Raw genomic sequence first — 24,292 nt, 5'->3', positions numbered from 1 at the left:
TTTCCTATTTTTAGCTTGTGCTGCCGGGCTCCGACATTAGAGGGCATCTCCTGCTCGCGCTTTATTTGGGTTTTTTCTTTGGTTTTTTTTTTTTTTTTTTTTGTTTTGAGAGCGTTTTGTTTTACTGCAGCTTAATCTACAGGCCTGTCCCTAAAAAGCAAATAGAGCAGTTGACCTGCTGTGCAAATTAGCCATATGGTGAAGTGTAATATCCCGCTGCCCCTCATTACCGTGCCGTAGGAAAAGCTCTCCCCTTTTCACAGGCCAAGCATATTAAAGTGGCCTTTTCAGCGTTCTCCTCCTTATAAAACTGTCTTCACTCCTGTGGCCCGAGCAGTTAAAAGGGAACTCCAGCTGCAGCCAGGAGGGTGAAATTAAAGGCTTTTACCCTGCTCTAAATGGAAAATAGATATTGCTTCCTATGGCCAGGCCTGGGGAACAATGCTGCGCCGCCGGCTCCGGCGCTGGCACGGGGGGGTAATGGCCTGATTTTCTGGGAGGAAGGAGCCCTACTCCTTTGAGAGAGGTGTTGGGCGTCTACCTTGGAGGAAGGGGGGAGTAAAGGGGGAAATCTTACCTATTTTGCTCTTAGTTAACTAATTCCTGGCCGGGCTGAGTGGTGGGAAGCTGTGCCAGGAGCTGCTGCGGGACCTCAGGACGGGTAGCGGCTGTTGTGCCCAAAGAAAAACCTTGTGAACCTTCACCCTGTAGAGACCAGTTTTAAAACCAAGTTTAAAATCAGTTTTCTGGTGTATGGATGTCCATGTGAACCTTCACTCTGTATAGACCAGTTTTAAAACCAAGTTTAAAATCAGTTTTCTGGTGTATGCATGTCCATCTGTACCTTCACCCTGTAGAGACCAGTTTTAAAAATGAGTTTAAAATAAATTTTCTGGTGTTTGGATGTCCATGTGAACCTTCCCCCTGTAGAGACCAGTTTTAAAACCGAGTTTAAAATCCGTTTTCTGGTGTATGCATGTCCATCTGTACCTTCACCCTGTAGAGACCAGTTTTAAAAATGAGTTTAAAATAAATTTTCTGGTGTTTGGATGTCCATGTGAACCTTCCCCCTGTAGAGACCAGTTTTAAAACCAAGTTTAAAATCAGTTTTCTGGTTTGTGGATGTCCACGTGAACCTTCACTCTGTATAGACCAGTTTTAAAACCGAGTTTAAAATCAGTTTTCTGGTGTACGGATGTCCATGTGAACCTTCCCCCTGTAGTGACCAGTTTTAAAACCGAATTTAAAATCAGTTTCCTGGTGTGTGGATGTCCATGAGACAAACCTTGTTTGCCCGACCAGGGCTGGCTGGGAGCTGCCCTTGGATCCCGGTGCCCATCCTTGAGGGATCAGGAGGGTTTTTTCTCTCCCACCTCGCCCACCTTTGCTGATGGAGGTGGCCACCAGCACTGGACTGTTTGGTGGAGCAGGAGGGAGGTCACTGGATCTGTGATTTCAACCTTTGTTTCCTTCTTGCTTTTGCTTTGCAAATTTTTTTGTTGCTTTCAAAATACGCCTTAAATTAACTTACGAAGTCAATGGTTGGAGAGAGGGAAGGGGGCACTGGAGCTCCGATGGAACCTTCTGGGTGACCTTTCTGCTCTCATGGCCCTGCGTAGCTCTTGGTTAGAGTTTGTTTCATAGTCACAGGAGGGTTTGGGTTGGAAGGACCTTCAAGCCCATCCAGTGCCACCCCCTGCCATGGGCAGGGACATCTTCCACCAGCCCAGGTTGCTCCAAGCCCTGTCCAACTTGCCCTTGGACACTTCCAGGGATGGAGAATCCACAGCCTCTCTGGACAACTTCAGTTGACTGTCTCATGACCTCTGGAGTGCTCTTTTCCTTTGGGATCACTTTTGGTTGTACTCCTTGGCCTTCTTCCTCTTCACTAGGTCTCCATTAATTTACTTTCAGGTGCTTGAGTCCAAATCCATTAAGTCAGGAGGGTCCTACCAGTGCCCTGGGGTTGGATACAAGCCCTGAAACCATGGGAAGTTCACTTTGAACCTTGAGATTTAATGCTTAAAGAAGGAATGGGTTGCATTTCATCCAGGGCACAGGTTGGAGTCAGGGCTGGGTGGAGGGGAAGTGCTGGATTCTGCGCCTGGATGGGGCAACCCTGGATGTAGGGACAGACTGGGAATGAGAGGCTGGAAAGCAGTGCTGGGAAAGGGCCCTGGGGGTCCAGTTGGCCCTGAGCCAGCAGCGCCCTGGCAGCCAGGAGGGCCAACCTGTCCGGGGGGGCATCAGGGAGGGGATTGTCCCGCTCTGCTCTGCCCTGGGGTGGCCTCTCCTGCAACATTGGGGCGGTTTGGGGGGACACAGTGGGAGATATGGAGCTGTTGGAGTGTCCAAAGGAGGGTAGTGAAGGTGGGGAAGGGCCTTGATTGGAAGCTGTGGGAGGACACTGAGGGCACTTGGTGTGTTCAGCTGGAGCAGAGGAGACTGAGGGGAGACCTCATTGGGGTCTTCAGCATCCTCAGGAGGGGCAGAGGAGGGGCAGGGACTGAGCTCTGCTCTGGGGGGACCAGCGACAGCACCCAGGGAATGGCTGGAGCTGTGCCAGGGCAGGCTCAGGTTGGATCTCAGGGGAAGGTTCTTCCCCCAGAGGCTGGTTGGGCACTGCCCAGGCTCCCCAGGGCAGTGGGCACAGCCCCAAGGCTGCCAGAGCTGCAGGAGGGTTTGGCTGATCCTCTGGGGCACAGGGGGGGACTCTTGGGGCTGGGCCTGTGCAGGGCTGAGGGTTGGGCTGGATGGTCCTTGGGGGTCCCTTCCAGCTCAGGATGTTCTGGGATCTGTGAAATCCCGGCTGGGCTGAGCTGGGTGGAAGGAGACGCCTCCACTCGTGTGTTCATGGTCCTTTTATTTGTAGAAGAGGACTGAGGTACTGACCAGCAAAACAGGTTGGAAAATCAGCTTAGCCAGGGTGGTGGAGACATTCCTGGCCAGGACAAGGCAGAATTGGGATTGTCCTCCTCTTACATGTGCTCTTTGAGCCGTGCAGGACACGTTTGGCTGATCCTCTGGGGCACAGGGTGGGACCCTTGGGGCTGGTCCTGTGCATGGCTGAGGGTTGGACTGGCTGATCCCTGTGGGTCCCTTCCAACTGGGGATATTCCAGGATTCTGTGGTGATCAGAGGGCTGCTCCAGAGGTTGCAGAGCTCCGAGGGAGAGACAGAGGGAGAGACTCAACTCCAAAGGGGCTCTTTCCTCTCTCTTCCCCCCACGCACTTCTCTGCTTCCCTTTATCTCTTTGTTTTCGGTATCGAGGGGGGTGTTTACAGTCAACAAACAGTTCCACGGAGCAGGAGCCTCCTTTTTGATCCCCGAGCACCTGTGTGTGTATCCATGGGATATGATTTGGGAATATTTACATGTTTCAAGTCAAGCATCTGCCCAAGAGAGTCGGACTTCTTTGTGCCTCATTAGTGGCTACTGGTGTTCTCTTTATCTCCAGAGATCTTCAGGGCATGTTGAATTTATTTTCCTGGCAGTTTTTCCGTGGCTGCACGAGCTCCTGGTGGTTTGTTTAAGCGCTGGAAAACCTGTCTGAGCTCAAGGAGGGTTTGGACAAACGCTCCCAGGCCCGGGGTGGGATTCACGGGGTGGGATTCTCAGGGTGTCCTGTGCAGGGCCAGGAGTTGGACTCGTTGATCCTCACAGGTCCCTTCCAACTCAGCATAATCTGTGACTATCACCTCATAAGAAACCCTGCCTGTTTCAGCTGATTTTGGGGTAAAAAATGGTGGTTCGGAGGATTTTAAAGCTTCTGTGCTGCTTTGGATGAGGTCTGGCCCATCCAAACTGCTGCTCTCAAGGGGTTGGACCAGTGGGGCCAGTTTGGGGCACGTCCATGAAACTCTGGGGTTATGAGAGGGGAGCAGAGGTGGGATCCAGGTCGGATGGAGTGACTTTTTGGGCATTGACACGATGCCAAGTGTTGTTTGGCACTCAGAGGCAAATGAAAATGAAACACTGAAAGAGGGGCTGGTTGAGCCAGGTGAGGGTGACACAGCCCAGGGCTCTGCTCCTGACAAGGAGGGGGGAAGGAATAAACTGTTCCTTGTTGGAATGAGACTGGGATTGGCTGAACTGTGACTAAAACCCTCCCCCTGAAATGGGACATCTGGCCCCAGGTCTGGCCTTTCCTTCTCCCAGAACGTGACTCGTGGGACGTGGCTGGGGACCAGGATGTTTGGAGCCCGGGCTGGGAGATAAATCGTGTGTAAAATGCACAGAGGCTTCAAAAATCTCTTGTGTAGGTTGTTTGTGAAGAGTGTTCTCCCAGGCTGGGAGGTGGGATAGGGCCATCAGGGTGGGAAGGGACCTCAGGATATCTCAAGTCCAACCTCCTGCCTGGAACTGTGAGACCAGAGCAGCTTTCTCAGGGCTTTATCCAGTTATTTCTTGAAGTCTTCCAAGGATGGAGATTCCAACACACCTCTGGGGGCTCTTTCTGCTGCCTGTCTGTTCTAGTTGTGGAAAACTACCAAAACTTCCCATCCTTACCCACAGAGGGGGCTCCCAAAGCTGTGGTTACCCAGTCTGTGCCGCTGCGAGGAGCTCAGGGCTTTCCATGTAGGTTATTTGGTGTTTGTCCTTCTTGGAGTTCATGATGTTCATGGTGGTTGTTCCTCCAGCCTGCCAGGACCTCTCCAGATATTACCCCTGTTGACTTTTCCCCTGATTTGGGGGCATCTGCAAAGTGGGTGGGACCTTGTCGTTGCTCCTCAAGGTTGTTGGTGAAGGTCCCAAAATTCCTCCTGCTGTTCCTTCTGCTTGTTATAGGAATCCAAGGCCAGTTTGGACGGGGCTTGGAGCAGCCTGGGCTAGTGGAAGGTGTCCCTGCCCATGGCAGGGGGTGGGACTGGATGGTCTTTAAGGTCCCTTCCAATCCAAACCATTCCATGATTCTGTGTAGTGCTGATAAATTAATAAATCCAGGTGGGCAGTGGGTTTAAGACTCTCCTGGAGAAGAAATTAAAGCCAATATTCATCACTCTTTGCTTAAATCAGTCCCAGAGGTGTGACTGAGGTGCTCTGTGCACCAGGGGGTACAAAAACTTTCTCCAGGGGCTGTAAAATTGGGCTGTTCAAGTAAATTTGGGATATTTCTGCCTCTTCTGTGTCAAAATATCTACAATAAACTGAGCCCAACTTGGGTTTTTCAAGGGAGGATCTGCTCAAAATATATCATCATAGCACATCCCCCTCCTTCCTGTCATGGTAAGGATATTTCAATGTCAGAACTCAGAGGACTCACTAATTTTTTAGGGGATGAACTGATGATGTTGCAAGTCCAAAGGGTGGCTCAGCCAGGAACATCCCGTGGGAATCGTGGATTATGGACGCTGTGTGTCACCCAGGGAGCAAATCACGATGTGAAGCGTTTCTGCAGGAATTCAGTCATCCAAAATATTGTTATTTACACGCTCTGGATCCCAAAAGTCCCATTTCACGGGGCACTTTCATCATTTCTGGGGACAAGAACACGAGAAAACTCAGAGCCTGTTTTTTTTTCTCCCTGTGTAATCCCAGCTCGATTCGTTTTCACCTCTTGAATTCTTAAACATTTTAAGGTTGTTTTTTTGTTTTTGTTTTTGTTTTTTTGTTGTTGTTGTTTTTTTTCAGCTGCTGGTTTTGCTTTCTTGGGATTCTCTCCTGTTTTCCCTTCCCTGGTGTTCATCCACACTCTTAATTACCCTCCTCTCGTTGCCAGCTCTGTGAACTCCCAGTTAATTGGGGGAGGAAAGTTCTGCCCCGTCATTTGAAAACTCTGGAGGGTTTTTCCTGGACTGGGGATATTGCAATAAAGGGGCAGTTTGGAAGTGTAGCTTTCGATTCTTCAGCTCCCTCAAAGGGATTGAGAACGGGGTGAAATCCTAAAGAATTGAGAATTGGGTGAATCCTGTTAAAACTGAGGAGAGGAATGGGAAAAAGAGCTCCTTCTCCTCTCCCCAACCTTGGTTTTATGGGATCATTTTGGTTGGAAAAGCCCTTTAAGATCAAGCCCAGCACTGCCAAGGCCACCACTAAATCATGTCCCCAAGTGCCACATCCACTTTAAATCCCTCCAGGAATGGGGACTCCACCACTGTCAGGGCTGGAAAACCCTTTCCACGGAGAATTTTCCCCAAATATCCAAACAAAAATCTCCCTTGGCCCAACTTGAGGCCATTTCCTCTCGTCCTGTCCCTTGGGCTGAGAGAGAAGAACAGGATTAAAATATAAAATACAAAAATAAATATAAATTCAGAGGAGCAATTTCTAAAACATGGGGGTCTCATGACCTGTTCTGAAGACTTTTTTTTGGTGTGGTTTCCGTGTTTGTTGGGTTTTTGGGGTTTTATCCAGAGGAGAACAGTAGTAAAACATAGGAGACAGAGGACTAATGGATTGTCTGAAGACCTGGGAAGCTGAATGGTCTTAAACAGATCAAACGGGGGAAACTGGGTGGTCTGAGCTCAAACTGCCACGAAGAGGAAGAAATATTTTCCATTTTTTGGATAATATAATGTCCTGAGCAATGAAAGTATCCGAGGAGACGATGGAGGAATGGATTTAAGAGAAAAGGATGAAAGTGTGAGCGAGAAATATGAGAATATGGTCGAGAGAGATGTCCTGAGGAGGAGTTTTGTGTTGAAAGAGCCTCTCCTGAGAGGGTCCCTGATTCCTGGGCCAGTCAGAAAAGGCTCCAGAAGGAAAACACTTGGAACAGGGCACTGGGAGGAAGATGGTTTTGGTCACATTGGCAGGACTCTGGGCCATAAATTTTAGGGAAACCAAAATGTGAACAGGATTTTATGATTTTTTGGGGGGTGTGGTGTCAAAGGTCTTTGCTGTTCCTTCTCCTCGCTCCTGCTCCTCCTGGCTGTGGAAAACACTTTTTCCTCTGAAACTCCAATCCAACATGAGTTTCATTTTCAGGGAATATGATGAAGTTGGTGCAGATGCTTCATCTGCCTCAAAGCCATTGGAAAATAAGGATAGAAACCTGAACTGAGGTTTGTCCCAGTGGGGAAGGAGGGGAATGGTGGGGTTGGGGATTTGGGGTTTTAGAGCCAGGCTGGGAGAGCTGGGGGGGTTCCCCTGGAGAAGAGGAGGCTCCAGGGAGAGCTGAGAGCCCCTGGCAGGGCCTGAAGGGGCTCCAGGAGAGCTGGAGAGGGACTGGGGACAAGGGAGGGAGGGACAGGACACAGGGAATGGCTTCCCATTGCCAGAGGGCAGGGATAGATGGGATATTGGGAAGGCATTCTTGGGTGTGAGGGTGGGGAGGCTCTGACACAGGTTGCCCAGAGAAGCTGTGGCTGCCCCTGGATCCCTGGAAGTGTCCTAGGCCAGGTTGGATAGAGCATGGAGCAACCTGGGCTAGTGGAAGGTGTCCCTGCCCATGGCAAGGGGTGGGACAAGATAATTTTAAGTCCCTTCCCACCCAAACCATTCCATGATTTTGTGATAAAAGAATTTCAAAGTGGAGCAATTTTGAGGTTTGCTTGTTTCCAAGTGGAAACCTTTTCTAATCCCTCCTGAGCTAACACAGCACCAACCTCTGGGATACCTCCAGGGATGGGGCATCCACAACTTGCCCAGAGAAGCTGTGGCTGCCCCTGGATCCCTGGAAGTGTCCAAGGCCAGGCTGGACAGAGCTTGGAACAACCTGGGCTATTGGACGGTGTCCCTGCCCCTGGCAGGGGGTGGCACTGGATGGTTTTTAAAGCCCCTTCCAACCCAAACCATTCCATGATTCCATGAAATGGAGAAGTTTTTAAGGAGGTGGGGATGACTTCTTGTCCTTTCTTCCCTGAAGGAATCCCTGGTGAGGGGGAGGTGAACGGGCAGAATTCCGGCTGAACTCTCTGCCCTTTGGTGCAGTCTTAGCAGAAATCTCCCAAATCTGGTCTTTTAAGGTCTGATTGGTGTCTGAGCTGTTCTCCAAGTTTCCAGTAGGTCCTCGAGGTCACCACAAAATATTGGGGAAGTGGCAACTTGTGCTTGTTCAGCAGCAGGGAATAATTGCTCCTCAAATTCCCTGGGATGATAAAACCCAACGTGGTGTCCAGTGGGAGCCCCCAACCACTGTCACCCAGGTGGCTCAACCTGGTGTGCTCTTGGATGGTTCCAAAGTTAATTTATTAAAGGAATGGGGAATAAACCCTCACCTTCAGCTTTAAATTTGTGCCACAAAACAATTAATTAGTTAATTAGCTCCAGGTAATTGAGTAGCTTCCCTCTGAGCTCTTGGTGCTGCTGCCAGGGGTGAGTTGATGAGGGGGGAGATGATCAGGGTTTTTTTGTGTAGGTTTTGGGAGGTGAGGCACAGCTGAATTTCATAACTCTCCTTGGTTTGGTCCCATCAGGGGTGGGGTGGGAGTGGGACAACCCTCTTGTGTCTTGGGACAAGGAGATGGTCAACACCAGCATCCTGAGAATTCCCAGCTCCCAGGCCTGGGAAAGGAGCTCCAAGGGAGGTCCCTGCTTGTAGGTCCTCTGAATTTATTGCTTGGTTTAATCACTTCATTTGTCACTTAAATTTTATCACTGGGCTTGATAAAAATTGTAATAATCCTCCTTGTGCTGTCCCTGATTTCTGGCTTGTGATCCTTCCCTTTCCTGAGGGAAACAGCTTTGAAGAGCAAGGAGAAGACACAGGACAGGGAAATGCTGGTTCCCAGATATTTCTAAAATCCTCCTTAAAATGTCCAATTAGTTGCAGGTTCAATTAGATTCTTAACCTGGTCCCAGAAGAAAGGCTGGGATTTGCACCCAGTCCAGGTTTGTCCCTTGCCAGGGCATTGGCACCACTGATGGATGGATGGATGTGCCCAGCATGGATCAGGAGCTGCTCATCCTGTGCCTCCCTGACTCCCACCTGGAATAAAAATTATAATCCAGAGACAAAAAAACCCCCTTTATCTTTGCAGTGCAGGGGTGGAAAAAAGACTTTTTGGCTGGATTTTAGCACCCTTGGGAAGGGCAGAACCGGGTTGGGAGAGCTCTGGGCACCTCAGCAAACCTGAATTCCTTTAATACCTGGAGCTCCAGCTCGGGGAAGACAAGGAGCAACTCAGGCTATGGCTCCTCAAGGCTTCTTTGCAGACATTTCATAAGAGCCCGGGAGCTGAGGGCATCCTGAGGCAGCCTGGTTGTGTAATGCCAGGACAGCTGGAGAATCATTAAATTACCATCAGGTTGCCTTTTCATTAATTTATTTCCTGGTGTAGAGCAGGTTGACAGCTGGTGCCTCGCTCAGGTGATATTTGTTGTTGCTTGTTGTTTGTTTTGTGAATTCTAAATGAGATTTCTCTCTCTCTCTCTTTTTTTTTTCTTCCCTGTCTCCTTTGGCTCCCAAGAGTTCAAAGGGAGCCGTTGTCCCTTCTCTGAAGTGTTTAGAATCCAATTTCAGAGGGAAAACAGCGCGGGCGTGGAGGGGGGGGAGGGAGGGAGGGAGGAACCAGGCGGGGATGAAACGTCCAGGTTTTCCACCTGGAACGGCTCCGGTGGCTCCCGCGGCGTTGGAGGAGCCTCCCGGCTCTGGGGCCTGGGGGTTGGGATCCTCCCGTGGAGCCAGGATGGTAAAACAAACCACCCCAGCAGGGCTGCTCAGGGCCCAGGGTGGGGGGTGAGTGGCACCCGTGGGGTGTTCGGCTTTTTGGGATAACCAGCTCTCCTCCGCAGTCGAGCTGGGAGAAAACGAGATGGGAATTTTATTTTTCCTGAACGTACCGATGGGTGTCGTAAACTGCTGTAACCCCACCCAAGCCACGTTCTCCTGGAATTCCCTGGGTTGGAAGGGACCTTAAAGCTCATCCCAGTGCCACCCTCTGCCATGGGCAGGGACACCTTCCACTAGACCAACTTGCTCCAACCTGGGCTTGGACACTTCCAGGGATCCAGGGGCAGCCACAGCTTCTCTGGGAAAGTCATTCCAGGGCCTCCCCACCCTCCCAGCCAGGAATTCCTTCCCAATATCCCGTCTCCACGTACCAAGGACTCGCCAAGTGTTCAAAACCGGTCACCTCATGTAAGGGAACATCACACACTGGTTTGGGTTGGAAGGGACCTTAAAGCCCATCCAGTGCCACCCCCTGCCATGGGCAGGGACACCTTCCACCATCCCAGGTTGCTCCAAGCCCCGTCCAACCTGGCCTGGAATTCCCTGATGCTTGTGGCTTTGCCTCCCTCTTTTCCCATGAATCTCTTGGTGTTCTTTGTCCCCTCTTTTTTTGCTGACCCTGGAATTGGTTGTTTCATCCCCTCCCCTTTGGTTCAATCGATCTGATGTTTGTCCATGTCATGGTCCAGAAAGCAGCTGGTTGTATCCCTCTAATCCCACACCTCCAGGGTGACACTGGGAATTGGATACAGGAGAGCTCACCAGATACTGTCAGGACTGAACTGTTGGGTTGGGACTTGATGTTTGGAGGAAAACTCTTTGTCCTCTGCTGTTTGAATTGAATTTTGCAGGAAAATGCTGGAGCAATGTGATATTCAATGATATTAAATGCAGTATAATATATTCAATATATATAATATATGCAGTTTATATTGTACCAGCCATGGTGTGGGCACAGGCCCAGGGCAGTGATTGTCCCCCTGTGCTGGCACTGCTGGGGCACCTCCAGCCCTGGGGGCAGCTCTGGAACCCTCAGACAGGAGAGACATGGAGGGGCTGGAGCGTGTGCAGGGAAGGGAACGGAGCTGGGAAGGGGCTGGAGCAGCAGGAGCAGCTGAGGGAGCTGGGGGGGCTCAGCCTGGAGAAAAGGAGGCTCAGGGGGGACCTTCTGGCTCTGCAACTCCCTGACAGGAGGGGGGAGCCGGGGGGGGTCAGGTTCTTTTCCCAAAAAAACAAGCAGCAGGACAAGAGGAAACAGCCTCAGGTTGCACCGGGAGAAGTTTAGGTTGGATATTGGGGGAAAATTCCTCCTGGAAAGGGTTGTCCATCCCTGGCACAGCTGCCCAGGGCAGTGTTGGAGTCCCCATCCCTGGAGAGATTTAAAATCCCTGTGGATGTGGCTCTTGGGGACAGGGGTCAGTGGTGGCCTTGGCAGTGCTTGGACTGGCTGATCTCAGAGGGCTTTTCCAACCTAAAGGATTCTGTGATTGCAAATCCAAAGGAATGTTGGATGTATTGGTTTGACCCCACTCAGTTGCTTCTCACCCTCCACCTCCTCAGAAGATCTGGAGGGATTTAAAACCCCTGTGGATGTGGCCCTGGGGACATGGGTCAGTGGTGGCTTTGGGGTCAGTGGTGGCTTTGGGGGAACAGCTGGACTCGGTGATCTTGGAGGGCTTTTCCAACCTAATCAATGGGTCAGTGGTGGCCTTGGGGGAACAGTTGGACTCTGATCTCAAAGGGCTTTTCCAACCTGACCAATGGAGTGATTTTATATTCCAACTCAACCCTGAATTGGGATAATTTGAATCCCCTGACTGAACCTTTCCTCTTTTCCAGGGCGCCCGAGAAACCTTCGAGAGCTACTACAGGAAGCAGAGGAGAAAACAAGCCCGGCTGGTCCTGCAGCCTCCTTCCAACATGGTACCTCCATCCCTGCTCCCTGGGGCATCCCCAAAATTCCCAGTGGCTCTTGGGCCACCTCAGTTTTAATCATTGTCCCCTCTCTCTTCATTGCAGCACGAAACCTTGGACGGCTACAGGAAGTATTTTAATCAAATTGTAGGGTAAGTGTTCTCTTTATACCCTTTTTATACCCTGTTGAGGAGCCCCCCCAAAAAAATGGGAGAGGATGAGGAATGTTGGAATTTTTGATGGTCCTTTAGGCCCAAAAGAGGGAAATGAGAGGTGGTTTGTGCTTTTCAAGTGTTGCAGAGTGGATTTTATAGCACCAATGGGAGCGTGGAGGGACCTGCCAGCTCTTGGAGCAGCCAGTGGATTTCTGGGAATACTTGGGAATTCGAGGATAATTCCCTCTGTGGGCTCTCTGCACCTTCTTGCCCCGCTAATGAGGGGCACAGGCCCTCTACCTTAATTATCCAGGCCCTCTGCCTTAATTATCCTGGCATATTTCATAGTTATTCTGTGAGGATTTTCCTCGGAAAGGAGGTGATTCTCAACCCCCTGCTCTTTATTATCACTCCCAAATTTCACACGAGTCTTCCAAACCCATCCCAGCTCCGAGAGAAGAGACTTCCAAAGACTTTTTATAATCTCTCAAACCCAGGGGATAATTGGATATTTTCCTCACCACATGCTTATAATTTCAATATCTGATTATCACCATCACAAATCCAGTGCTGGGCTGGATTTCCCTGGGAAAACACCCCTGAGATTTTTGGTGGTTTTGGGGGTTTAAAACATCCCCTGTCACTCTCTCTCCCTAAAAATACAAGTTTTTGGAGCAGCACATTCCAGAAGTTGGGGTTGGAATGAACTCCCTGCCTTTAAATGGTTGTGAGGGTTTGGGATATTTGGATGGGAGAGAGGATTTTTCCCTCCATCTAAAACATTTTTCCCTGGAGTTAAAGCATTTTCCCTGTAGAAAAAGCCTTTTTCCCTGTAAATAAAGTCCCTTTTCCCTGTAATTAAAACATTTTCCCTGCAGTTCAAGGATTTTCCCTACAGTTAGAGCATTTTTCCTTGGAGATAAACCACTTTCCCTATATTTCCAGCATTTTTCCCTGCAACTGGAGCATTTTCCCTGCAGACAAATCATTTTTCCCTTCATTTAGAACACTTTTCCTTGTCCTTAAAACATTTCTCCCTGTATTTAAAGCATTTTCCCTGCAATTAAAGCATTTTTCCCTGTCCCTAAGACATTTTTCCCTGCAACTGGAGCATTTTCCCTGCAGATAAATGATTTTTCCCTTCATTTAGAACACTTTTCCTTGTGCTTAAAACATTAAATACATTAAACATTACCAGTCAAAACATTTTTCCCTTTCCCTAAACCATTTTTCCCTGCAATTTGAGCATTTTTCCCTGTCCTTAAAACCTTATTCCCTGCAGTGAAAACATTTCTTCCTGCAGATAAAGCCCTTTTTCCTGGGAATAAAGCCCTTTTTCCTGGGAATAAAGCCCTTTTTCCTGGAAATAAAGCCCTTTCCCCTGTAATTAAAACATTTTCCCTGCAGTTGGAACATTTTTCCCCATAAATAGAACATTTTTCCCTGTAAATAAAACATTTTTTCCTGCAGGTAAAACTTTTTTCCCTGCAATTAGACCATTTTTCCTGGCATTTAAATAATTTTCCCCTGTATTTAAATCATTTTCCCCTGCATTTGAATAAATTCCCCTGTATTTAAATAATTTTTCCCTACAGATAAATAATTTTCCCCTGCATTTAAATAATTTTCCCCTGCATTTACATCAATTTTTCCCTGCAGTTAAAGCGTTTTCCCTGCAGTTGGAGCATTTTTCCCTGCAGATAAAAGTCTTTTCCCTGCCATTAGACCATTTTTCCTGACATTTAAATAATTTTCCCCTGTATTTAAAGGATTTTTCCCTGCAGTTAAAGCATTTTCCCTGCAGTTGGAGCATTTTCCCCTGCAGATAAAACACTTTTTCCCTGCAGATAAAACATTTTTCCCTGCAATTAGAGCATTTTTCCCTGCATATAAAACCCTTTTCCTTACAATTAGACCATTTTTCCTGGCATTTAAATAATTTTCCCCTGTATTTAAATAATTTATCCCTGCAATTAGATCATTTTCCCCTGCATTTAAATCAGTTTTCCCTGCATTTAAATCAGTTTTCCCTGCATTTAAATAATTTTTCCTTGCATTTAAATGATTTTCCCCGTGCATTTAAATATTTTTTCCCTTCAGTTAAAGCATTTTCCCTACAGTTGGAGCATTTTTCCCTGCAGATAAAATGATTTTTCCCTGCAATTAGACCATTTTTCCCTGCAGATAAAACCCTTTCCCCTGCAATTAGACCATTATTCCTGGCATTTAAATGATTTTCCCCTGCGTTTAAATAATTTTCCCGTGCGTTTAAATATTTTTTCCCTGCATTTAAATGGCTTTTCCCTGCAGTTGCAACATTTTGCCCTGCAGATAAAACCCTTTTCCCTGCAATTAGAGCAATTTTCCCTGCATTTAAATCCTTTTTCCCTGCATTTAAATCATTTTTCCTGGCATTTTTATAATTTTCCCCTGTATTTAAATCATTTTTCCCCTACATTTAAATAATATTTCCCTGCAGTTATAACATTTTTCCCTGCAGATAAAATGTTTTTCCTTCAATTAGATCATTTTTTCCCTGCAGATAAAACCCTTTTCCCTGCAATTAGGCCATTTTTCCCTGCATTTAAATCATTTTCCCCTGCATTTAAATCCTTTTTCCCTGCATTTAAATAATTTTTCCCTGGGTTTAAATAATTTTTACCTGTATTTAAATCATTTCCCCCTGCATTTAAATCATTTTTCCCTGCAGTTGGAACATTTTTCCCTGCAGGTAAAAACCCTTTTCCCTGCAATCAGACCGTTTTTCCCTGCATTTAAATCATTTTCCCCTGTATTTAAATCATTTTTCCCTGCATTTAAATCATATCCCCCCTACATTTAAATGATTTTTCCTTGCAGTTAAAGCATTTTTCCTGCAATTAGAACATTTTTCCCTGCAGATAAAACCCTCTTCCCTGCAATCAGACCATTTTTCCTGGCATTTAAATCATTCCCCCCTGCATTTAAATAATTATTCCCTGTATTTAAATAATTTTTCCCTGCATTTAAATAAATTTCCCCTGCATTTAAATAAATTTCCCCTGCATTTAAATCATTTTTCCCTGCAATTAGTTAATTTTTCCCTGCATTTAAATAATTTTTCTCTGTATTTAAATACCTTTTCCCTCCAAGTAGATAATTTTTCCCTGCATTTAAATAATTTTTCCCTGCATTTCAATAATTTTTCCCTGCATTTAAATAATTTTCCCCTGCATTTAAATCATTTTTCCCTGCAATTATTTAATTTTTCCCTGCATTTAAATCATTTTTCCCTGCAATTAGTTAATTTTTCCCTGCATTTAAATAATTTTTCTCTGTATTTAAATACCTTTTCCCTCCAAGTAGATAATTTTTCCCTGCATTTAAATCATTTTCCCCTGCATTTAAATCGTTTTTCCCTGCAATTAGGTAATTTTTCCCTGCATTTAAATAATTTTTCCCTGTATTTAAATACCTTTTCCCTCCAGGTAGATAATTTTTCCCTGCATTTAAATAATTTCCCCCTGTATTTAAATCATTTTTCCCTGCATTTAAATAATTTTTCCGTGCATTTCAATAATTTTTCCCTGTATTTAAATACCTTTTCCCTCCAAGTAGATAATTTTTCCCTGCATTTAAATAATTCCCCCCTGTATTTAAATCATTTTCCCCTGCAATTAGTTAATTTTTCCCTGCATTTAAATAGTTTTTCCCTGTATTTAAATACCTTTTCCCTCCAAGTAGGTAATTTTTCCCTGCATTTAAATAATTTTTCCCTGCATTTCAATAATTTTTCCCTGCAATTAGATCATTTTTCCCTGCATTTCAGTCATTTTTCCCTGCATTGAAATATTTCAAACGTGCCTCCAACCCTCTCTTCCCGGATGCGCCGATGCCGCGTCTCCGTTCCCTCAGGGATCTCTCCGGGTCTCTCCAGAGCCGGAATGTGGTGACAGGGATGTTGTCCCCTCTCCTCAGGTTCTTCGTGGTGGAGGATCACATCCTGCACACCACTCAGGGCTTGGTCAACCGGGCCTACCTGGATGAGCTGTGGGAAATGGCCTTGTCCAAAACCATCGCCGCCCTCCGGACACACTCGGTGAGTGGGAGCCTTCGGATCCCTCAGCCCTTAGAATCAGAGAATCAATCAGAGAATCAGAGAATCACAGAATCAGAGAATCATGGAAACACAGAATCATAGAATCATGGAAACACAGAATCATAGAATCATGGAAACATAGAATCATAGAATCATGTCATAAAATCACAGAATCACAGAATCATAGAGTCACAAAATCATAGAATCAGAGAATCACAGAATCAGAGAATCATAGAAACAATCATAGAATCATAGAGTCACAGAATCATAGAATCATAGAGTCATAGAATCACAGAATCATGGAATCATGGAATCATGGAATCATAGAATCACAGAGTCACAGAATCAGAGAATCAGAGAATCATAGAGTCATAGAATCACAGAATCATAGAATCATTGAATCACAGAATCATAGAATCATAGAGTCATAGAATCAGAGAATCAGAGAAACATAGAATTACAGAACCATAGAATCACAGAACCATAGAATCACAGAACCATAGAATCACAGATTCATAGAATCATAGATTCATAGAATCACAGAATCATAGAGTCATAGAATCATAGACTCAGAGAATCATAGACTCAGAGAATCATAGACTCATAGACTCATAGAATCACAGACTCACAGAATCACAGAATCATAGAGTCATAGAATTATAGAATCACAGAATCATAGAATCACAGATTCATAGAATCATAGATTCATAGAATCACAGACTGACAGAATCACAGAATCAGAGTCATAGAATCATAGAATCATAGACTCATAGACTCATAGAATCACAGAATCACAGAATCATAGAGTCATAGAATTATAGAATCACAGAATCATAGAGTCATAGAATTATAGAATCACAGAAGCATAGAATCATAGAATCACAGACTGACAGAATCACAGAATCATAGAGTCATAGAATCATAGAACCAGAGAATCAGAGAATCATAGAATCACAGAATCATAGAATCACAGAATCATAGAATCACAGAATCATAGAACCATAGAATCAGAGAATCAGAGAATCGTAGAATCAGAGAATCATAGAATCACAGACTCACAGAGTCGTAGAACCGTAGATTCATAGAACTGTAGAATCATAGGATCACAGAATCAGAGAATTATAGAATTGTAGAATCATAGAATCACAGAATCACAGAATCCCAGAATCAGCTGGGTTGGAAGGGACCTCCGAGATCATCAAGTCCAACCCTTGATCCAACCCCACCGTGGTTCCCAGCCCATGGCACTGATGCCACATCCAGTCTCACCTTAAACACCTCCAGGGATGGAGAATCCACCCCTTCCCTGGGCAGCCCATTCCAATGGCTGAGCACCCTCTCTGCAAAGAAATTCTTCCTAATCTCCAACCTAAACCTCCCCTGGTACAGCTGAAGCCCGAGCCCTCTTGTCTTGCTGATGGTTGCCTGGGAAAAGAGACCAAGCCCCCCTGGCTCCCCCCTCCTGTCAGGGAGTTGCAGAGAGTGAGGAGGTCTCCCCTGAGCCTCCTCTTCTCCAGGCTGAACAGCCCCAGCTTCCTCAGCCTCTCCTCATGGGAATTGTACTCCAGTCCCTTCCCCAGCCTCGTTGCTCTCCTCTGGACCTGCTCCAGCACCTCAATGTCCTTCCTTGGCTGTGACCTGATGTGCTTTAATATTGGCTTTTTAAAATTATTCCTTATTTTGCCTCTGTTTCCAATGACTGTTTGAAGAACAACATGAAGGCACGCGGTTCATTCCCATTCCCTGGCTGTTTTCCCTCCTGATTTGCTTTGTTTTCCTACAAAAGTCAGTACTTTGGAGCAGCAAACAGTGGCTTTATGTTTTCCTCATTATTTCACCGATGGTTTTTGAGAAGCACCAACAGAGGGAGTTGATTTGTCCCCCAAAAACGGGGGAAAAAGCATCTCTTTGGCACATTCCTGGGGAGGGGCCAGCGACAGGACCCCAGGGAATGGCTGGAGCTGTGCCAGGGCAGGCTCAGGTTGGATCTCAGCACACGGTTCTTCCCCCAGAGGCTGGTTGGGCACTGCCCAGGCTCCCCAGGGCAGTGGGCACAGCCCCAAGGCTGCCAGAGCTCCAGGAGGGTTTGGCTGATCCTCTGGGGCACAGGGGGGGACTCTTGGGGCTGGGCCTGTGCAGGGCTGAGGGTTGGGCTGGATGGTCCTTGGGGGTCCCTTCCAGCTCATGATGTTCTGGGATCTGTGAAATCCTGACTGGGCTGAGCTGGGAGGAAGGAGATGCCTCCACTCATGTCCTCATGGTCCTTTTATTTGTAGAAGGGGACTGAGGTACTGACCAACAAAGCAGGTTGGAAAATCGGCTTAGCCAGGGTGGTGGAGACATTCCTGACCAGGACAAGGCAGGATTGGGATTGTCCTCCTCTTACATGTGCTCTTTGAGCTGTGCAGGACACGTTTGGCTGATCCTCTGGGGCACAGGGTGTGACCCTTGGGGCGGGTCCTGTGCAGGGCTGAGGGTTGGACTGGCTGATCCTTGTGGGTCCCTTCCAGCTCAGCACATTCTGTGACTCATTGGAGGGTGACCCAGTTTGATACGGGATCCCAGAATCCTGGAACGCTTTGGGGTGGAAGGGACCTTCAGGACCATCTTGTTCCCTCAAAGTTCACAGCCTGAATGAGCTTATAAAGCAGAGCCAGTTGCAAAAAATGTACTTTTTTTGCCAGTTTTCTATCACCTGACATGATGTTGTGCTGGCTCAGCATTCATCAGGGGGATGGAAAGTTCTGACAGTAAAAGGCAAATCTTATGATGTGCTTGAGGACATTGTTCAGGGAGGGTTTGGACAACACTCTCAGGGACAGGGTGGGATTGTTGGGGTGTCCTGGGCAGGGCCAAAGGTTGGACTGGATGATCCTTGTGGATCCCTTCCAGCTCAGCACATTCTGTCATTAATGAGTTTCCACAAGTCTGTTTTTAAATTACTGGGCCATTTTCTCTAGAAAGTACAAGGTGTTTAGGCCCTGATGCCCCACAGCTCCCTGGGGTTGGCAGAGCAGGGGCTGCAGATCTGCATTTGATGGAGTGTCCTGGGAACGTGGGGGGAAACCCAAAGGTTCTTTGCTGGGAAAACCCTAAAATTTCTGTGTGCAGACACAAAAAGCTGCTGCTTCCAAACCACGCCGAGTTCTGCAGAACGTGCTCATGACTTCGGCTTGGCAGGTGGGGATAATCCATGGGGAGTGACAGGACAAGTGGGAATGGCTTCCCACTGCCAGAGAGCAGGGATAGATGGGATATTGGGAAGGAATTCCTGGCTGGGAGGCTGGGGAGGCCCTGTCCCAGGTTGGGCAGAGAAGCTGTGGCTGCCCCTGGATCCCTGGAAGTGTCCAAGGCCAGGCTGGAGCGACCTGGGATAGTGGAAGGCCCATGGCAGGGCATGGAATCAGCAGGATTGACAGTCCCAACTCAAACCATTCCATGATTCTGGAGCCCCTCTGCTCTGGAGCCAGGCTGGGAGAGCTGGGGGTGTTCCCCTGGAGAAGAGAAGGGTCCAGGGAGAGCTGAGAGCCCCTGACAGGGCCTAAAGGGGCTCCAGGAGAGCTGGAGAGGGACACGGGATGAGGGGGAATGGTTTCCCACTGGAAAAGTGAAGATTTAGGGTGGATATTGGAAAGAAATCCTTCCCTGTGAGGGTGGTAAGAAACTGGAATAAATCTCCCAGAGAAGCTGTGGCTGCCCCTGGATCCCTGGAAGTGTCCAAGACCAGGTTGGTTGGGGCTTGGAGCAACCTTGTCTAGTGGAAGGTGTCCCTGCCCATGGCAAGAGGTGGAATGAGATGGTCTGAAAGGTCCCTTCCAACCCAACGCATTCCATGACTCTTCTCTGGGCCTGGAGCTCGTTGGGCTGAGGGACCACAGGAGCTTCCCAGTTTTGTTGCCTGGAAAGCTGCCTCCTTCCCCTGAGCTCCCGTGTTCCTAAACACAGAGCTGAACACCCCACTGGGTTGTAAACCCGTGTTTGTTTTCCTTTCAAGTGGGATTTTCTCCGAGGTGGGACCGTGAGGGGGGACCGGGCCCGACCACGGGGCTCCTCAGTTCCCCCCGCCTTTGTTGCCCTCACAGGGTTGTTTCAAGTGATGCCAAACTTGCTGCGTGAAGTGGTTGCCAGGAGAGGGCTTTGCAGGAGTCAGGGAGCATTCCATGATCTCCCAACACCTGTGGTCATCACCCCTTTTTCTCTGGGTACAGCTCCCCCTCCAGCTCCCACACACACACCAGTGCCCTCCATCCCATACTGGGGCTTGAGGGGAGCTCTCACCTTGGGGAGGTTGTTTCAGTTCTTCCAGTTCAGCCAAATTTATCCCTGGATTTTCTTCCTCGCTACAGACAGGGACATCTTCTATCACTTCTGAGAGCTTTAGGGTGTTATCTTTCCTTCTGACTCTCTTTTTTTTTTTTGGACAGTGAGCTGGAAAACGTGTGTCTTCCAGGCTTTCCCATTGATTAATGGAGTTGTTCCTCCTGGAGTTTCCAGTGAGCTTTAAATCTGTTCTCTTTAAATCTGCTTCTCTGTCCAGCTCGTGATCTCTGATTCTATATTTGGGCAAAATCTGCCTAAGACTTTACATATTTCAGCACAGGGAGGTTTTTCTGTGTCCAGAGCGAGCATGTGGGGGACATGGGGTGGCTCTGGGGGGGACACCAGCGCTGTCACTACACTCAGTTGTGTCTTTGGGGTTTTGAGCAGCGTCCTGACCTACAATAAATCCTTGTCTTGGAGTTCTGACCATTAATTTGTTGGAATCCAAGAAGTTTTCCCTCAGCCCGAGCCGCTGATGCTTCATTACCATCAGACACAACACGGTAAATATTGGATGAGGAGCTGCTGGCGTCCTGCTCTGACAGTGGTGTTGATTTGCTTCATCTCCTCTCGCTCTCCCAGCAGCTCCTGGGGAATCTTAGAGACACTTCAGGTATCTCTGGAGCACCCAAAGTCTTTGTTCATCATGGAGAGCCTGGAGAGGGGCATTAGGAGGAGAGATACCCTTATCACCCCCCCTGCCCTGGCCCTGGGTGACACTGCTGCAGGATAAAAGCTGCTGGTCATTAGGCCCTGCATTTATTATCACTCCAGAGATAACACAGGAGGGCCGAGGGCAGGATTTTTTTCCGTGTTGTGCAGTTTAAACCCATGTTTTCCTTTCTCCCCTTCTTTCCAGTCGTACTGCTCCGACCCGAGCCTGGTGTTAGACTTGAAGAACCTCATCGTCCTCTTTGCTGACACACTCCAGGTACACAGTGGGTGGGGACCACTCCTTCTCTCACTCCATGGTCCTGCTGCCCACAGATATGCCCACCAGAGGGTTAAACAACTGGTGGGGGCTGGATGTGGTGTCCTGGCTTCTTTTTTGGGGTGTCAGTGCATGGACTGTGGCACTTGATGGACAACCTGCTTTGCTCGGTGCCTCAGAGTGGCCAAGGACCAAACCTTTGATAGTCCTTGGTCCTACCCTTGGTAAATCAGCCCCTAAATCCCTCCACCAGCACCGTTCAGCTCTGGGCTGGGGATAGAGGAGGGTTTACCCACGTGCTCGCTGTTGAATAGAGAAAATAAATCTTCACCTGCCTGTTGGTGGCTTTTTTTCCCCTGAAATTGCTCTCTTCCCTCATCCCAGGGCTATGGCTTCCCAGTGAACCAGCTCTTTGACATGCTGTTGGAGATCCAGGACCAGTACAGTGAAACCCTCCTGAAGAAATGGTCAGGAGTTTTCAGGTAAGAGGCTCTTCCAGCAGACCCAGGAGATGCCTCTCACGGAGGCGTTTTGGCCCCTAAATAAAATCTTTTGAGGGATTCATCAGAGAATCACAAATGTTTTGGGTTGAAGCGGGTAAAGCTCATCTTGTTCCACCCTCTGCCATGAGCAGGGACACCTTCCACCGTCCCAGGTTGCTCCAAGCCCCATCCAGCCTGGCCTTGGACACTTCCAGGGATGGGGAAAGCATCATAATTGTGAGTTCATGTTTAAATTTTGGGAAACAGTAAGATTCAGTAAGATCCTGGGGTTTTCCTGGAGCAGGGAGAGCCAGTTTAAATAGAGTTGTGGGGATTCTGCATGTGCTCAGTGCAATAAATGCCTGTGGACCAAAGGTTTTGCATCCCAGAGGGACAAGGTCGTGGTTTCATTATGGAGCTCACATGGACACTCAGGAGCTGGAAGGATGCAAAAATTTGGGGTTACAGTAAAGTTAGTGTGGAAAATGGACATGGAGCTGCTGGAGAGAGTCCAGAGGAGGCCCTGGAGGTGCTGCCAGGGCTGGAATCCCTCTGCTCTGGAACCAGGCTGGGAGAGCTGGGGGGGTTCCCCTGGAGAAGAGAAGGGTCCAGGGAGAGCTGAGAGCCCCTTGCAGGGCCTAAAGGGGCTCCAGGAGAGGTGGAGAGGGACTGGGGACAAGGGAGGGAGGGACAGGCCAAGGAGAAATGGTTTCCCAGTGCCAGAGGGCAGGGATAGATGGGATATTGGGAAGGAATTTCTGTCTGTGAGGGTGGGGAGGCCCTGTCACAGGTTGGGCAGAGAAGCTGTGGCTTCTCCATCCCTGGAAGTGTCCAAGGCCAGGTTGGAACAACCTGTTCTAGTGGAAGGTGTCCCTGCCCATGGCAGGGGTGGAACTGGATGATCATTAAGGTCCTTTCCGACCCAAACCATTCCATGATTCCATGATATTGTGCCCTTGCTCCATCACCAAGCCGTGGGTGTCTCGGGACATCAGTGGCACATCCCTGTGCTGCTCCTGTGGGTTTGTGGGATCCCGTCTTGGGCTGGCACCTCCTCCTGGGAGCTTCCTGACCCGGCAGAGCTGTGGGTCCTCTCCTGGCAGAGCTCTCTTCCTGACTTTTCTTTCCTTTTCCTAGAAATATACTTGACTCAGACAACTACAGCCCCATCCCGGTGTCAAATGAAGAACTTTATAAGAAAATAGTTGGACAGTTCCCATTCCAGGATGCTGAACTTGAAAAGGTGAGTCTTGGAATGAGTCTTGGAATGGGGAAAACGACCTCGTGTGGCCGCTGGTGCAGGAAAACCCCACACCCTCAGCAGGGATGTGGAGAACTGCAAATGGAAGCATCAAAAATCACCCAAATCCACCTCCCCACACCAAATAAACAGCAAAAAAGAAAGCAGGACCAGGGAACAGGGCAAATATCCCTTCCATGTGTTGTATTTCTCCAGGTGTGGATGAGGAAAACCTTGTTGATCTTGTTTTCATATCAGGGTGTGCAGTCCTTGCAATGCACAGGAGACTAAAAATATCCCCTTCCACTGGTATTATTCCCATTTTATGAACCATGTTCTTGACCTTTATTTGTTTTAATCTCTTATTTAAAGAAAAAGAGCCTGACAAGGTGCTTTATCTTAGCTTTTCCACAAGTGTGTGCTCCCAAATCCGATGTGTATCCAAGTCTGATGGAACCAGTGTCCCTTAAATCCTACAAGGCCTTCTGGCACCCAGGAAACTCCATCCCTGGGGAACTTCATTAGGAATGGGAGGGGGTTTGATCCAGATTTCAGGAAGTCTTTGTCCTTTCCCCAAAATTAAATCACAATGTCCAGGGTTTTACTGTGTCACCGCACGTCCCCCCACTGCGGGGAAGAGCTGGATGGGAAATTTGGGGTAGAAAAATCTGTTTCCTGTTGGTTTTTGGTGTTTGAAGCAGATTCTCACCTTGGGCAGCACCTGGGGGAGGTGACCAAGCAAAACAACTCGTGCATGGGGGGAGAGAAGCATCAGGGAGTTCTCCCAGGGGGCGTTTTCCTTCGAGGGAGGGATTTGGGAGAGGGAATGAGGGTCCTGTTTTCTGCTTCTCCCTCCGAGCTGCAAATCTCCTTCCAGGCTCCAAACCCCTCCTGCACTCCATTTATAAGTGATTCTATGGCCTTTCACTGGGCTGAAGTGTTTATCCAACACCCCAGAAAAATGCCTTGTTGTCTCCTTGCTGGACGTGGCTAAATCCCAGAATCGATCCGACCGCTCGGAACATGCTGCTGGAAAAGCAGTTGTTGTGTCTCCCAATGGATAGCTGCTCTTGCATGGAATTCTCTCCTGTGTTTTTTTACAGCAACCCTTTCCAAAGAAGTTCCCCTTCTCCGAGTTTGTGCCTAAAGTTTACAATCAGATCAAGGAATTCATCTACGCCTGCCTGAAGTTCTCGGAGGACCTTCACCTGAGGTAGGACATTCACACCCGGGGTTCTTTGCACTCAAAAGAGCTCAAAGGTTTAAAATATAAATTCTTTTCCTCAACTTTTCTTGTTGTTCAGCTGTTTGGATAAACCCTGGCCAGGCTGGAGGTGGTTGGTGGCCTCCTTGGAGCGGTGGCATCTTCCAAGGGCTGGTCATGTCTTCAAAACTACCTCGTGGAGGGGAAGGTCATGGAATGGTTTGGGCTGGAAAGGAGCTTAAAAGTCATCCAGTGCCACCCCCTGCCATGGGCAGGGACACCTTCCACTAGCCCAGGTTGCTCCAAGCCTTGTCCAGCCTGGCCTTGGACACTTTCAGGGAAAACAGCCCAGGA

At 48.1% G+C, this 24,292-nt stretch overlaps 1 protein-coding gene across 6 annotated transcripts in view; it reads left to right on the top strand.

Annotated features, from left to right (window-relative positions):
• Positions 1–24,292, top strand: part of EXOC6B (exocyst complex component 6B) — a 344,538-nt gene that overhangs the window by 188,859 nt on the left and 131,387 nt on the right. For all 6 annotated transcript variants that reach the window (XM_032685217.1, XM_032685216.1, XM_032685215.1 and 3 more), the window contains 7 exons: positions 11,454–11,537; positions 11,634–11,680; positions 15,641–15,761; positions 20,941–21,012; positions 21,397–21,494; positions 22,632–22,737; positions 23,838–23,947. In XM_032685217.1, coding sequence (XP_032541108.1) covers positions 11,454–11,537; positions 11,634–11,680; positions 15,641–15,761; positions 20,941–21,012; positions 21,397–21,494; positions 22,632–22,737; positions 23,838–23,947 — 638 coding nt within the window. The remainder of the gene's footprint in view (positions 1–11,453; positions 11,538–11,633; positions 11,681–15,640; positions 15,762–20,940; positions 21,013–21,396; positions 21,495–22,631; positions 22,738–23,837; positions 23,948–24,292) is intronic.

This window comes from Chiroxiphia lanceolata, chromosome 4, assembly GCF_009829145.1.
Source record: "Chiroxiphia lanceolata isolate bChiLan1 chromosome 4, bChiLan1.pri, whole genome shotgun sequence".
Classification (NCBI taxonomy): Eukaryota; Metazoa; Chordata; class Aves; order Passeriformes; family Pipridae; genus Chiroxiphia; species Chiroxiphia lanceolata.
This window is presented reverse-complemented; position numbering and strand designations above follow the sequence as displayed.